The sequence below is a fragment of the Peromyscus maniculatus genome, chromosome 7 (genome assembly GCF_049852395.1).
Source record: "Peromyscus maniculatus bairdii isolate BWxNUB_F1_BW_parent chromosome 7, HU_Pman_BW_mat_3.1, whole genome shotgun sequence".
NCBI classification, from domain to species: Eukaryota; Metazoa; Chordata; class Mammalia; order Rodentia; family Cricetidae; genus Peromyscus; species Peromyscus maniculatus.
In genome coordinates, this window is record NC_134858.1 from 81,462,711 (window position 1) to 81,475,690 (window position 12,980).

Below are 12,980 nucleotides of genomic sequence, written 5' to 3' on the forward strand. Positions count from 1 at the left end.
TTTTTAAGGTTTTACTGTTTTGGTTTTACAAATGGTTGTTAATAGTTCTGTGAGTTAACTTGCCATAGAAAGCCTATGAATTCTTGTGTTGTAAAATACTTTGGTAGTAGTAATAATACTGTTTCCTTCTCTCTTAGGATTACAGAGACATCATTGACACTCCAATGGACTTTGCTACTGTCAGAGAAACTTTAGAGGCTGGGAATTATGAGTCACCAATGGAATTATGTAAAGATGTCAGGCTCATTTTTAGTAATTCTAAAGCATATACACCAAGCAAAAGATCAAGGGTATATCATCAAATTATTTTATTTTGTTCAAAGGATGTCAAATCTGTAAATGTTTTTATTTAAAACTTTGAGCAAAATTAACTGGCTGTTGTTAATATTAATAGTAGCCTACTGCTTTCTGTGCTTTTTTTGTGATTCAAATTGATGTCATTTAAACACTGATAGCAGTTCAGAAATAGTTGGCTCTTTAAAGGTAGTGTGATTGTCTTGTTAAATAGAGCCTTCTGGGCTTAACTTTTCTACCTAGTTCCATATTAATGAGTAGAAACAATTGAGAATGACTTGTAAAAGTTCAGCCTGTCATTTACCTTTGGTCAAAACACAGCTTCACAAAATGGGCAGTATAAGAGTTGAAGAGATCATCTTGATTATAGTCCTAGATGGCAAGGGAATGAGTTTCCAACCCTTTGGGGTGGTTTAAGTATGATAGAGTTTACAATGAGGAATTTTGCCACTCTCCCAACTTGAGAATCTTATCTGTTAAATATCTCAAATGTCTAAATTCAAAATATCTCAAATGGCTATAGTCAAAATAATTCAACTGTAAAAAGTTTTAGTTTACTTTGCATCAGAAGAGAACAAAAAAAAAATGCAAACAGCAATATTTAAATTCTAGAAAATTTTACCAAAAAAAACATTTATAGTATTTATTTACTAAATAGACATTTTCTTTTGAAGAATTTCATTTGAACCAGTTTTATGGATGCTTTTTCTCTCCGTAGATTTACAGCATGAGTTTACGCCTGTCTGCTTTCTTTGAAGAACACATTAGTTCAGTTTTGTCAGATTACAAGTCTGCTCTTCGTTTTCATAAAAGAAATACTATAACCAAAAGGAGGAAGAAACGAAATAGAAGTAGCTCCCTTTCCAGCAGCGCTGCCTCAAGGTACTTAAGTGTCTTTTCGATGACGTTAGCTAATCTGTGACTTTGTCATCCAAAATGGCAGAACGTGGTGGTTTTTAATGCTTCCTTTACTATTCCCTATATTGCAGAATGATATATTTGACATGCAAGTTCCTATGATGTGGAGGATTTTTAATCTTTTAAACTAAAGCTTTACTAGTGTAAGTGCTTAAATTCAAACTGCTAAATCTATACAGTAAGACAGCATTTTTAGGATAATGATGGCATCATGCTTTCTGTCATAATTTTAGCATTTATGATGATTCTTCACTAAATATTCACTTTTCAAAGGCTCACAACCATATGAAATCCACTACAAATCTCATATTATAACATATTTCATGATAGTACAAATGTTGGATTCAACAATATTATAAAACTCTTACCACTTAGGTGGAGAATTAAGAGTGACTAACAATGTTCTAATGTTATTTACAGCCCTGAAAGGAAAAAAAGGATCTTAAAACCCCAACTGAAATCAGAAATATCTACCTCTCCATTCTCTGTACCTACACGATCAGTCCTGCCAAGGCATAATGCTGCTCAGATAAATGGTAAACCAGAATCCAATTCTGTGGTTCGAACCAGGAGCAACCGTGTGGCTGTAGATCCGGTTATCACTGAGCAGCCATCTACATCATCAGCCACAAAAGCTTTTATTTCAAAAACTAATACATCTGCCATGCCAGGAAAAACAAGTAAGACTTAATCACACTTTCTACATCAGGGTGTAATTTTTTTTTTTCTTTTTTAAAAAGCTTTTGATTTTCCGTGAGTTTTAGTAATTACCTGAAGCTATTGTTTCTTTATTGTTTTTCCTCTTTTTGAAAAATTGGGTAAGTGAGAAAAAGAAAATTGAGGTTTAGGGATATTTTTGTAGGGCAAAACAATAGCAAACTGATAGAGACTACCCAAATATAAACCCTAGGCTTGCTAGCAATTTGCCAAGACTTGCCTCATAATCTTAAACTGAGGAGAAAGCTTCTTCTAGTTGGGCTCACTTGTTAAAATTTTCTTGTAGCCATTTCTTACTAGAAAGATTACTGGGCTTCTCTAGTATACATGGGGCTTTGGGTTATATCCCAGTACAGCAGAAAAGAAAGATTTTGTGAAGAAGCCTAAAGTATCACTCTATTTTTGTCCTCTTGGCTAGTTGAAGCAATTCAGGTTAGAAGCAATCCCAGACCTTTTGCTTATGTTGGAGTTCACTAAGTCATAGCTTCTCATCTTTTTACATTTGTGTTCTAGTGCTAGAGAATTCTGTGAAACATTCCAAGGTCTTGAGTACGCTTCCAAGCCCTGACCAACCCACATTTGGCCATGGTGCGAGGAATAACTCTGCAAAAGAAAGCATGGAAAAGGAAAAGCCTGTCAAACGTAAAATGAAGTCTGCTGTACTGTCAAAAGCATCCACACTTCCAAAGTCATCAGCTGTCATTGATCAAGGTAAAATGTTACTTACATCTGGGTGTGGTGGTACATGGTTGTTCAGTAGAGAGGCTGAGAAAAGATCACAGGTCTGAGGCCAAGCCAATGTAATGAGCACCCCGCCTCAAAAAAAAAAAAAAAAAAGTAAAAATAAAAGTGTTACTTGTATATGGTAGGTCTTTCTTACAATTAATGTTTTTATAGGAGTTGGTGGGTGTCAATTTAAAAGTTTCAGGGTGTAATCTGGTAAACCTAGTAACTTGCAGCTTTGTATTAAAAGCAAAACATTGTTAGCAATTTTAAAGATTAAAAAAAACTATATGGAACTAAAAATTTATTCTAGAATTAAAGACTTTGAATGTTGTAAACTAGTTTCTTGCTCCCTTGTTAAAAACCTAAACAAATTGGATTTTGTTAACCCAGTATGGCATTATTCATATTTCTAGAACAAAAATATAAACTGTTAATAGACCATAGGTCACAAAAAAAAAAAAAATTACACTGACCTTTACTAAATGGTAACTCACTGGTTTTCAACTCTTGTTGCCTTACACTTAGGAATCCAAAGGAATCCAAAACCTGCAGCACAGGGTTTGTTTGTTGTTTTGTAAAGGCTTTATGTTTGAAAGATGGGATAAAGCAACTAATAAAATATGCCATAAGGCTTATTAAAAGAATTGCTTCATTACCACATTACAAAGAGAGCCCACTAATGAGCATTTTATATTATAGTTTCCAAAAAATATTTCCTGGTAGCTTGGTATTATTCATATGGGCTCCAGCTCTGGAGGAGACCAATGTTGTCTTTTCTCCTCCTGCAACCTACATGCACCTTCTGGTATTGTGTAAGAGCAGTCAGCAGGGAGAGAGTTTGGGGATCCATTGAGGTTTACTTCCTGTCGCCAAAGTGAGGAATGGCTTCATCAGTAAGGTCTTAACTATCTAGTTGTGGTGAGCAATCAAGATCAATGGAAATAGCTTGTGTTGTTGGATGCTTCTGGGGGCTCCTTACCAATGACTCAGAGAGATCCTGAGCCAGACACTGAGATTTTTATTTACTAGTCCATCTCTTCTGGGAGCAGCAGTAGCCACTCACGCAAGGTTCTTCTATTCAAATCCTAGTTTAAGTAAAACTTTGAAATTAGCTGTCAAAATAGTCGATTTCCATAATACTTTTTCATATCTTCTTAGTTTGGACTAACCTAAATCCCAAGCTCTCCTCAGTCTTCCTATCTCCACTTACACATAGAACTCTTGAGTATTCCCCCATCTCCCCTTCATGTGGCTTGTATTCTGTTCCCTATAATTAATTTGTACCTTTGCTGGCTAGTTTTGGTTTGTGCTCCATTTTGTCAGATATTAGAGTACTAGGTATTATTTCATGATTCTACTTGCCTAGAACACCTTTTTCTGCTCTTTTATCCTAAAATAGAACCTGTTTGTAACCCAGTTTGCCAGTCCTTGTATTTTTATTGGGGAATTGAGGCTATTAACATTCAGAGCATTCAAAATTTTGTCTGTTATCATCATTTCATTGTGGTGTTTGGTTGGTTGGGGGTTTTGTGTGGTGTGTTGTTTTTTGTTTGGGTTTGGTTTTGTCTGTGTTTTTTTATTGTCCTAATATTTACTTATCTTCTGTGGCCTCTTGAGTGTGTTTATCTTTCTCTTCATTTCTATGTATTCTTTCTATGTATTATTTGTAGGGCTGGCCTAGTCGTCTTAAATTCTTTCAGTGTTTTTATCCTGGGAAGCTTTGATTTCTCCTTCTATTAATAGACTTGCTGCTACACATTATAATCTAGGCTGACAGTTTGAGGCTTTCAGAACTTGGAATACATCTTTCTAAAGCCTTCTGGTTTTAAACATCTCAGTTGAATAATTAGGAGTTATTTTGATGGACCTGCCTTTGTAAATGACTTGACCTTTCTCTCTGTACCCTTTCTTTACTCAGTTTTTAGTGTTTTCACGGGATGTCGTTGCGGGGTAGGGTGTTTTTTTGTTTTTGTTTTGTTTTGTTTTGTGGTCCTTTCTATTTGGTGTTCAGTTAGACCTCTTATAACTGCATAAGGCATCTCTTCCTCTAGGTTTGAGAAATTTTCTTCTGTGATTTTCTGGAAAGTCTAGCATGCTATTTCTTTGTTCTACGCCCATAATTTGCATGTCAGATCTTTTCACAATATCTCAAAAAAAAATTCTGATACGTGTGTGTAATTGATCTTTTTTGAATGATCCAGTTCCTCTGCTTATATTTAGTGTCTTTATCAGTAGTCTGTCTTTATGTAAAGCAAAACAAAAAACAAAAACAAAAAAACCCTCCTCAAGTCAGTTTGCTTTGTAGAATACCCTTGACTATTTTATGCACATTCCCACATTTCTCTACCACACCTTTACCTCACAGTTGTAAAAAGCTGATCTAAAGAAAATTGTTTATGGGGGGAAGGCTTGTGGGTTTTTTTTTCCTCTTTACCCCTTGCGCTGACTTGGTAAATTTCTTGGCTTTTATCATGGGATTAGTTAACAGTAAGATTTTTAACCAAAATAATAGTCCACATTACATGATTGATATAGTGTCAATATTGTGTGATTGGAGATTATCATTTGCCATTCAATTACATGAAGAGATAGACTATTTGAATAGCATGTAAAAAGAAAAACTCCTATTCAGTTGTCTTACAGTGAATGTGCACACATGTGTGTGCATGTGGAGGTCAGCAGTTGATGTAAAGTGTCTTTCTCAATCAATCACCTTTTATTTTGAGGAGCAGGACCTTATGGTTATATATTGTTTGTAATTTAGGAAATAAAACTTGCCTGAAGAGTGGAGGACAGAGCTAGCCACAGAAGTAAGGCAGTGGTGGCACACACCTTTAATCCCAGCACTAGGAAAGTTGAGACAGGAAGTGATATGACTGGGCAGAGAAAGGAATATAAGACCGGAGGAGACAAGAATTCTCTCTCTTGCAGAGGCCCAGTCAGGCTGAGGAATTGGTGAGATAAGAGGTGTGTGGTAGCTGTGGCTTGCTCTGCTTCTCCGATCTTTTAGCTTTCACCCTGGTATCTGGCTTCAGATTTTTATTATAAGACCATTTAGTAGTCGTTCAACAGGACCTCTGCGCCTGGACTTCCCCAGTTGGCTAGGTTGGTTGGCCACTGAGCTCTATGGTCCCTTGGGCTCTATTCCCTCAGCAGTTGGACTTTTATGTGTGTATCACAGTGCTTGGCTTTTTGGTGTAACTTTTATACATTTGTAAATAAGAGCAGGTGAGGAGCATCAAAGCCATGGCAGTTTTTCTGGAGCGTAAGTGATACAAATTACTGCAGCCTCCTAATCATCTTGGGTAGGGACATTAAGAAGGAAGAGTCTTTGTATGTCCAGGGAACCACACGGAGATCATCAGAGTCCAGACTCTTCTTTGATATAGAAGTTATTGTGGTCACATTCATAAGAGATGAAAGAAAAGCTAGAATTTTTCTAGTCTTGATTGTTGAATCTTCTCACTGATCAAGTGACTGAAAGGAAGAAAGTAAGTTATTTATTGGTATGACCAAATTAAAAGGTCAAAATTAGTATTCTAAGAATATTTTTCTGTGACTTAAATTTCTTAGAAGTGATGATACAGATACACCCTGTGTTTAGTGAGTTAAACAGTAAAAGACTTTGTTGTGATAAACTGCAAGTGAATATGATCATTTCATGTGATTCATACAAAACTCTTAACATACATATTATAATGTGTAATAAAGGAGGCAGACATGGAATTTCTACTCTTTGCTATCAATGACAGTATTAACTTGGGTCTTTTATTTGTACTTAAGTCTGTCTTTCTGTCTTCAGTAAGATCTTTTCCCAGGGGCCAATAAGATGACCCAGCAGGTAACTGCTTGCCTGGCAAGTCTGTGGCAACCTCATTTCTGTCCTCAGAACCAATGTAAAGAGAACTCTCTCCCAAAAGTTACCCTCTGACTTCCACAGATGCGGGTGACTCATGTGCCGCTCACACACAGACATCACCATCCAAGTGTACACACAATTAATACATTTTTAAAATAAAGGTATCTAGGTAATAGCTGAAGAAATTTGTCAATTCTCTTATTTTAGTGGGGTTTTTTTTTGTTGTTGTTGTTTATTATTACTGTATCATTATGTAGAAGTATTCTAGTACCCTTACCGATGAGTTGGAGGGCTAAACGACATATTAATTGTACTGTTTTTTTCCCTTCAGGAGATTGTAAGAACAATGTTCTTATAGCAGGAACCATTCAAGTAAATGGTCATGGAGGACAGCCATCAAAACTTGTGAAGAGAGGGCCTGGGAGGAAGCCTAAGGCAGAAGCTAACACCAGCAGTGGTGAAGTTACACACAAGAAAAGAGGTAGAAAGCCCAAGAAACTTCTGTGTACAAAGCAAGAAAACTCTGAGCAAAATAACATGCCTCCAATCAGGGCTGAGGTGGTTCCTTCTTCAACATGCAACTTTCTTTCTGAAACGAATGTTGTTAAGGAGGATTTGTTACAGAAAAAGAGTCGTGGAGGCAGAAAACCCAAAAGGAAGATGAAAACACAAAACCTAGATTCAGAACTCATAGTTCCTACGAATGTTAAAGTGTTAAGGAGAAGTAACCGGAAAAAAACAGATGGTCCTATAGATGAGGAAGAAGAGTTTGAAGAACTCAAAGGCTCTGAACCTCATATGAGAACTAGAAACCAAGGTCGAAGGACAGCTTTCTATAATGAGGATGACTCAGAAGAAGAACAGAGGCAGCTGTTATTTGAAGACACCTCTTTGACTTTTGGGACTTCTAGTAGAGGACGGGTCCGAAAGTTGACTGAAAAAGCAAAGGCTAATTTAATTGGTTGGTAACTTGAAGCAAAATATTGTACTTCAGAGTCTATGAAGCAGGTACAGTTAAGGAGTAAGTAGAACTAAGGTTTCTGCTTCCTGGCTGCTATGAGGGATTAGGGAATGTTACAATTTGACTTGGGAAAAAAGGAGGCAAACAAACAAATTTAGAAAATAATTTACTTCTTTGAATGAAAAAGAAAATCTATATACATATATATTTCAAATGTTTGCTATTTATTGCCCTTAGGTAGGTTATTCATTTCCACATTCATTTCATTCACTGTTCGAAATTGAGGACCTGTTATAAATTCCTGATTTATTTATGGAAGAGACAGCTCTGCTACACTCTTGAAGCATAGTATTCCTAGTGATAGAATGTTTCCTGGTAAATTGAATTATTTTTGACCAAGTAAGATACATTTTTATTGATACAGAAGTCATGCCCTTAGGAAGAAAGATGTTACACAGAGTAGCAGTACATTAAGAAACGTTTCCTCTAAAGCTAACTTTAAAGACCCCACCATTTGTTAACCTGAGAAGTGTTAGTTGTAGGGTGTTCAACTACAGAACATCTAGAGGAAGCTTTTTGTTTTACTCCATTTCTGCCAAACTAAAGGAGAAAATGTATTGATGCAAAGGAAACATATCCACATTGGAAAACATTTGACTGTCTAATTTTTCAGACCTTGATTCTTGTATCAGTCACTCTATCTCTGTTTATTGTGCCAAAGACTGAGAATCAGTGCAGTGGAAAGCCTGTTTTTGACTGTCAGGACAGCATACACTTTTCAATACTGGAAAAGCTATATATTCTAAAGAGCAAGTGATTACAGAATTATGCTGAGTTGTATCTTTTTTCTTTCTTTTTTTTTCTTTTTTCTTTTTGGTACTAATAGTAGGAAAATAATGCACTGGTGGGTCCTTTGACAGAGATATCTTAGAGACAATGTTTAAGTGGTTAAAGGATTCAAGGAAAATACAGGAAAAAAGTATGGAATTTGATGTTTACTTGATCTGGATTATTTTAAAATTTCAGACATATCCAATAGGCTAAAATGACTTACAAAGAACCATGTCTGTGTGCGTGTGTATATTGATAAATGGTGTGATTGAATAGATATACAAACGCATACTATTACCCAGGTATAAATTCTTTTTTCAGGATTTTTTAGATAGTAGTAGAATAAAAACAATTTTAAAATGTCATACTTTATAGTTTAATTTTAAGGAAAAGATTGGTTATTTTCAACTATTAAAAGTTAAAAATAGGCCAAATCACTTTTTATGCAATCATGTTTTATACAGTGGTCTCATTGCACATTGTGTTTTTTCTGCACTTTTTACGGTATCCTTATCACGCTGGTATCTCAATATACACTCTAAAGAGAAACGCCCATTTAATGATTGTGCCTTGTATTCTATTATTTTTTTGCATCATTAGTAAAATTAAGTTGTCTATTGTAAATGATAACTATATGACTTAGGAGAATGTATTACTATATGTACTGCTATGGAAAAGGAAAGCAGTTATTTATTTCTTTATGGTACATTAGTTATTTTATACCTTGAAAACCAACATAAATGCCATTTCTATTGTTTAAAATTACTTTTTTTCTTTTAAGTTTTAAGAATGTAGTATTTTCTGAGGACTGATATGGTACAAAAATGTAACCAAAATTTTCAGATACTACATTTTTAAAAAGGATGGGAAAAATATGTATCAGCATGAATGATCCTGATGTAGAGAATAAAGTCCTTAATTGAACCTTGGCAAAACATATAATTAGATTATATAATTTTTTCCTTGTTTCCAATAAGGACAAATGTTAACTGTCTTGAAGAATGAAAAGTGATGCATTTGGGCTTTTTAGATCATTTGTAACGAAATTTGTACAGAAACCCTCCAGTGAAACTAAGTGAACCATTTTCCAGATCCTGACTGGATTGCTGTGATTTTACAGTTAAAAACTAATTTCAAAATTTTTAGGTTTTTGTACATTTATTTTTTTCTAACAAATATATTGAACTATATAATTAAAGTTAAGTAGTTAACTCTTCATAATGCAGAAATGGATGACATGTTATATAGAAAAATGAGTCAATTTCACCGTTATTGAAAATGATAGTGTGTATGTTGGAAATTTTAAGTCATTAAAGTAACTAGTTGCTTTTGAAGGGAATCTATTTGAAAAAAATGTAATTTCCTGATGTTATCTGCATTGTATTAGAAAAATAGACTAAAATCCATTTTTATAAAAAAAATGTAGATGTAAGATGTGCTCAGTAAAAGGAAGCGCACACAGTCTTAGTGTGGAGGACCTCTTGAATGGTACACAGATAGTTCCAACTTCTAAGCAGTGAAATAAGTATTTCCATCTTTCCTACAACAAAGAAATACATTATTTCTGTTTTAAAGATGCTGTATATTTATGACCATGTTTGGACATTTTTTCAGACACTGGTTTCTTAGTAAAGCAGAATGACTTGCATCAGATTATTTGTAACTGAAACACTTAAGATATATTAATACCAGATTTTATATTTTTATAATTTAGCTTCTGTAGATTGCAAAAGTTGAATTAAGAAATTTAAGTCATCATGTTTTGGGTTTTACCACTTGGAAAAGTCTCCTTTGAGATAGTAACATCAATGTATGTACTGTTTATAGACCAGAAGGAATTGTTGGCACTTGTCTTAGTTAAGCAATAAGAAAAATATCAAGTTTATGGAAACTTTCAGAAATAAAAATTGTTATGTGCATGGAACATAAAAAAATCAATTTTCAGGCTGAGCTCAGTGGTGCACACCTGTAATCTCAGCATTTGAGAGATGGAGGCAGGAACATCAGGAGTTCAAAGTTCTCTTTAGCTACAAACCAACTTTTAAGACTAGGGCTACAGCAGCAGCAACATCCCCAAAATCAGTTTATATACCTAATTTTGTTCTTTTATGTTATCCTGACTTCACAAAACTTGAGTTTAAAAGAATTCTAAATGTTGTCACAGGGTAGTTTATTTAGACTCCTTTTAAATATAATCTACCAGCCTTTGGAAGTAGATATGTAGGTTCTTAAAATATCCCCCTTCACAGCCTTCTCTAGAGCAATCTGTCTTCTACATATAAGTGTAAACTGAAGATTAAGGGCCTTATTGCCATTGTATTTACTGCATTGTATCACTCCAACTCGAAAGACTGGTGGATTACTATAGAACTGTCTTACTATAGTTAGAATAACTGTAGAAAATTTGTTGGGTGATTAGGCCACGTCAGAAAGAAGAGCTTGACTGGAATCAGTTTCACTTGGAAATTATGTCAGACCCTGAACAGCAAACATTCCCTTACCATAGAACTGTTAACAGAAGTGTTCCTTAGCTATAGCGTTGTAGATTAACCAAATACCTTCATAGGTGTATTGAAATAAAATTTGGGCCCTGTGAGATGTTAGCAGTAGGCAGTGTTTAATTTTGACATTCCGTTTTATACATCCATAGCTTTCTATAAATTTGTCTCAAATGTTAAGTTGAAAGGAACTGGTTTTAAGCTTTCTCTCTAAAGAAAACAAACTGATTTTTAATATTTTGTTCACCTGAAGTTCATTTTTGAGTAGGTTGAAAGGACCAAGGTACTTGAGTGATGAAAGGGCTATTATCAATGTTTATCCTATATGCAGGGAGTGTAGTATTTTAAAAATGAGAACGGGGTTGGGGGAATTTCTTTTGTCTAGAATGCATTACTCTCTATTTATTTAGAAGATACTGTTAACAATAGTAGCTTGATTTGGTGATAAGTTGTCTTAAGTTAAAATTAGAGAAAGTACACCTTTTGTTTCCATCAAAAAAAAAAAAAGTGCAGACTTTCCCTAGTTCCCCTGATTTCTGGATGACTTGAACTAAAATTTATGCATCTACTAAGAAACTTTTGTTTTTAATTATACTTATCAAAGTGCTCCAAATGAAAAGTCATTTTGAACTATGTACAGTACCCCAGGAAGAGGTCAGATTGAGTCAGAAGACTGTAAGTACCACTGTGAGCGCTCTGGAGGTGACCCTGCACACATTACAGTGAGTAGACTATCTGAGCTATAAATATATTTTTTAGTTTCAATAGCTCTCTTTTGAAAAACTTTTAATGCAGATAAAAATATCAGGAAATTAACCTTTTATGGCACAAACCAAATACATAGTAGTATATGGATGAGTTTCTACATTTAAAGAGCTAAGAAGATAGGTTCAGGATTGTATTATAGTACATGCACTTACAAAGCAGATAGATGCACACACATGCTGATTACTTTCAAGGATGTGGGTGTTGATTTATCACAACAATAAATTAAAAAATAAGATACAATGTTACATTTTTAGACCATATTGAAACTGCAAGAAGAGACAGGTCTTAAAAAGTTATTAAGAAAACTACTAAATCCCGCCATGGGATATTTAGACATGTAGGACATAGCTCAAGTTTTGAAAAGCAACTGACCTAAAGGGTTAAAGTTGTAACTGACACATTTCAAATTAAAATTATGTTTATTTTGTACAGAAAGCAATGTTAAACACAAGCAAATCTGTTGTATGTAATAAGTGACAGAGTTTTGAAAAATTATTTAGCTTTATTGATGTTTTTGTTTTATTTCTTCTAGACCTGGAGTATCATGTCATAAACGGCAGTCTTGCACCGCGGTAGCAGGCCCTTTCTTTTTGTACATATTGATTGGACCTTTCTTTACTGTTACGTGGACACTTTCTATGTTAGTTTTGATGCATAATTCTTGGAATCCTTTTATACAAACTAGAATGTATGTGTAAGAATTCCTGTCCCTGCAATGTAGTAACTATAAACTTATTTTTAAATAAATAGAAAACTTGTTTTTCTAAGCCATTTTGTAGAGCCTCATGATTTCTTTGCTCTTTTGTTTCTTTTAGTTAGTTCTGGACACCATAAAGCACTTGGTACATACTCAGTAGGCAACTTACCAAAGTGATTGTGATATAGAAGCCATTATGTAAATTCTAGTTTATTAGAGGTTCCATTGTTCTGTCTAGTTGTGAAATGTTAAAATCACTATCAAAGATTTCAAACACCTAATGTGATTCCAGAGTGACTAAAGGTTAAAAATAAAGACTCATTTGCCTTTCTGTGTCTATTTAAATAAACAGTTTTATTGGCTTGTTGTATATAAGTTACTGCATTGATGATAATTAAGTATTTTGGTATTTTTATGAGGGCTACATGACAAGGGAACATTTTGCATAAACATTTACTTAAAGCTGAAGTTTTGTAAAGGTATTTGTACAGATCTGTAAGAATGCTGTTTTACAGCTTGGCATGGTGGTAACATGTTTTTAATCCCAGAAGATCAAGATTTCAAAGCCAGTCTGGGTTACAAGATACCCTGTCTCAAAACAACAAAAATTTGCTATTTTTTAATCTTTTTCCTACAGATCTTTTAGGTTGGCATACGTATTTAAGAACTCTAAGAATCTCCAATTTTAGGATGAATATTATATGGAATTAT

The 12,980-nt window shown here is 34.4% G+C and overlaps 1 protein-coding gene and 1 long non-coding RNA gene across 12 annotated transcripts in view; one reads left to right on the forward strand and one right to left on the reverse strand.

The window, feature by feature from the left end:
* The window catches only part of Phip (PHIP subunit of CUL4-Ring ligase complex), a 126,592-nt gene extending 114,253 nt beyond the window's left edge, over window positions 1-12,339 (forward strand). For 6 of the 7 annotated variants that reach the window (XM_076576760.1, XM_076576761.1, XM_076576763.1 and 3 more), the window contains 5 exons: window positions 138-290; window positions 1,013-1,176; window positions 1,633-1,892; window positions 2,443-2,640; window positions 6,846-12,339. In XM_076576760.1, the coding sequence (XP_076432875.1) occupies window positions 138-290; window positions 1,013-1,176; window positions 1,633-1,892; window positions 2,443-2,640; window positions 6,846-7,483 (1,413 nt within the window). In that variant the 3' untranslated portion in view covers window positions 7,484-12,339. The remainder of the gene's footprint in view (window positions 1-137; window positions 291-1,012; window positions 1,177-1,632; window positions 1,893-2,442; window positions 2,641-6,845) is intronic. The other variant, XR_013052864.1, reaches the window with a different exon arrangement.
* The window catches only part of LOC121830920 (uncharacterized), a 114,901-nt gene that overhangs the window by 86,395 nt on the left and 15,526 nt on the right, over window positions 1-12,980 (reverse strand). For 4 of the 5 annotated variants that reach the window (XR_006074251.2, XR_013052868.1, XR_013052865.1 and 1 more), the window contains exon 2: window positions 2,657-6,132. This is a non-coding gene — a long non-coding RNA (uncharacterized LOC121830920). The remainder of the gene's footprint in view (window positions 1-2,656; window positions 6,133-12,980) is intronic. The other variant, XR_013052867.1, reaches the window with a different exon arrangement.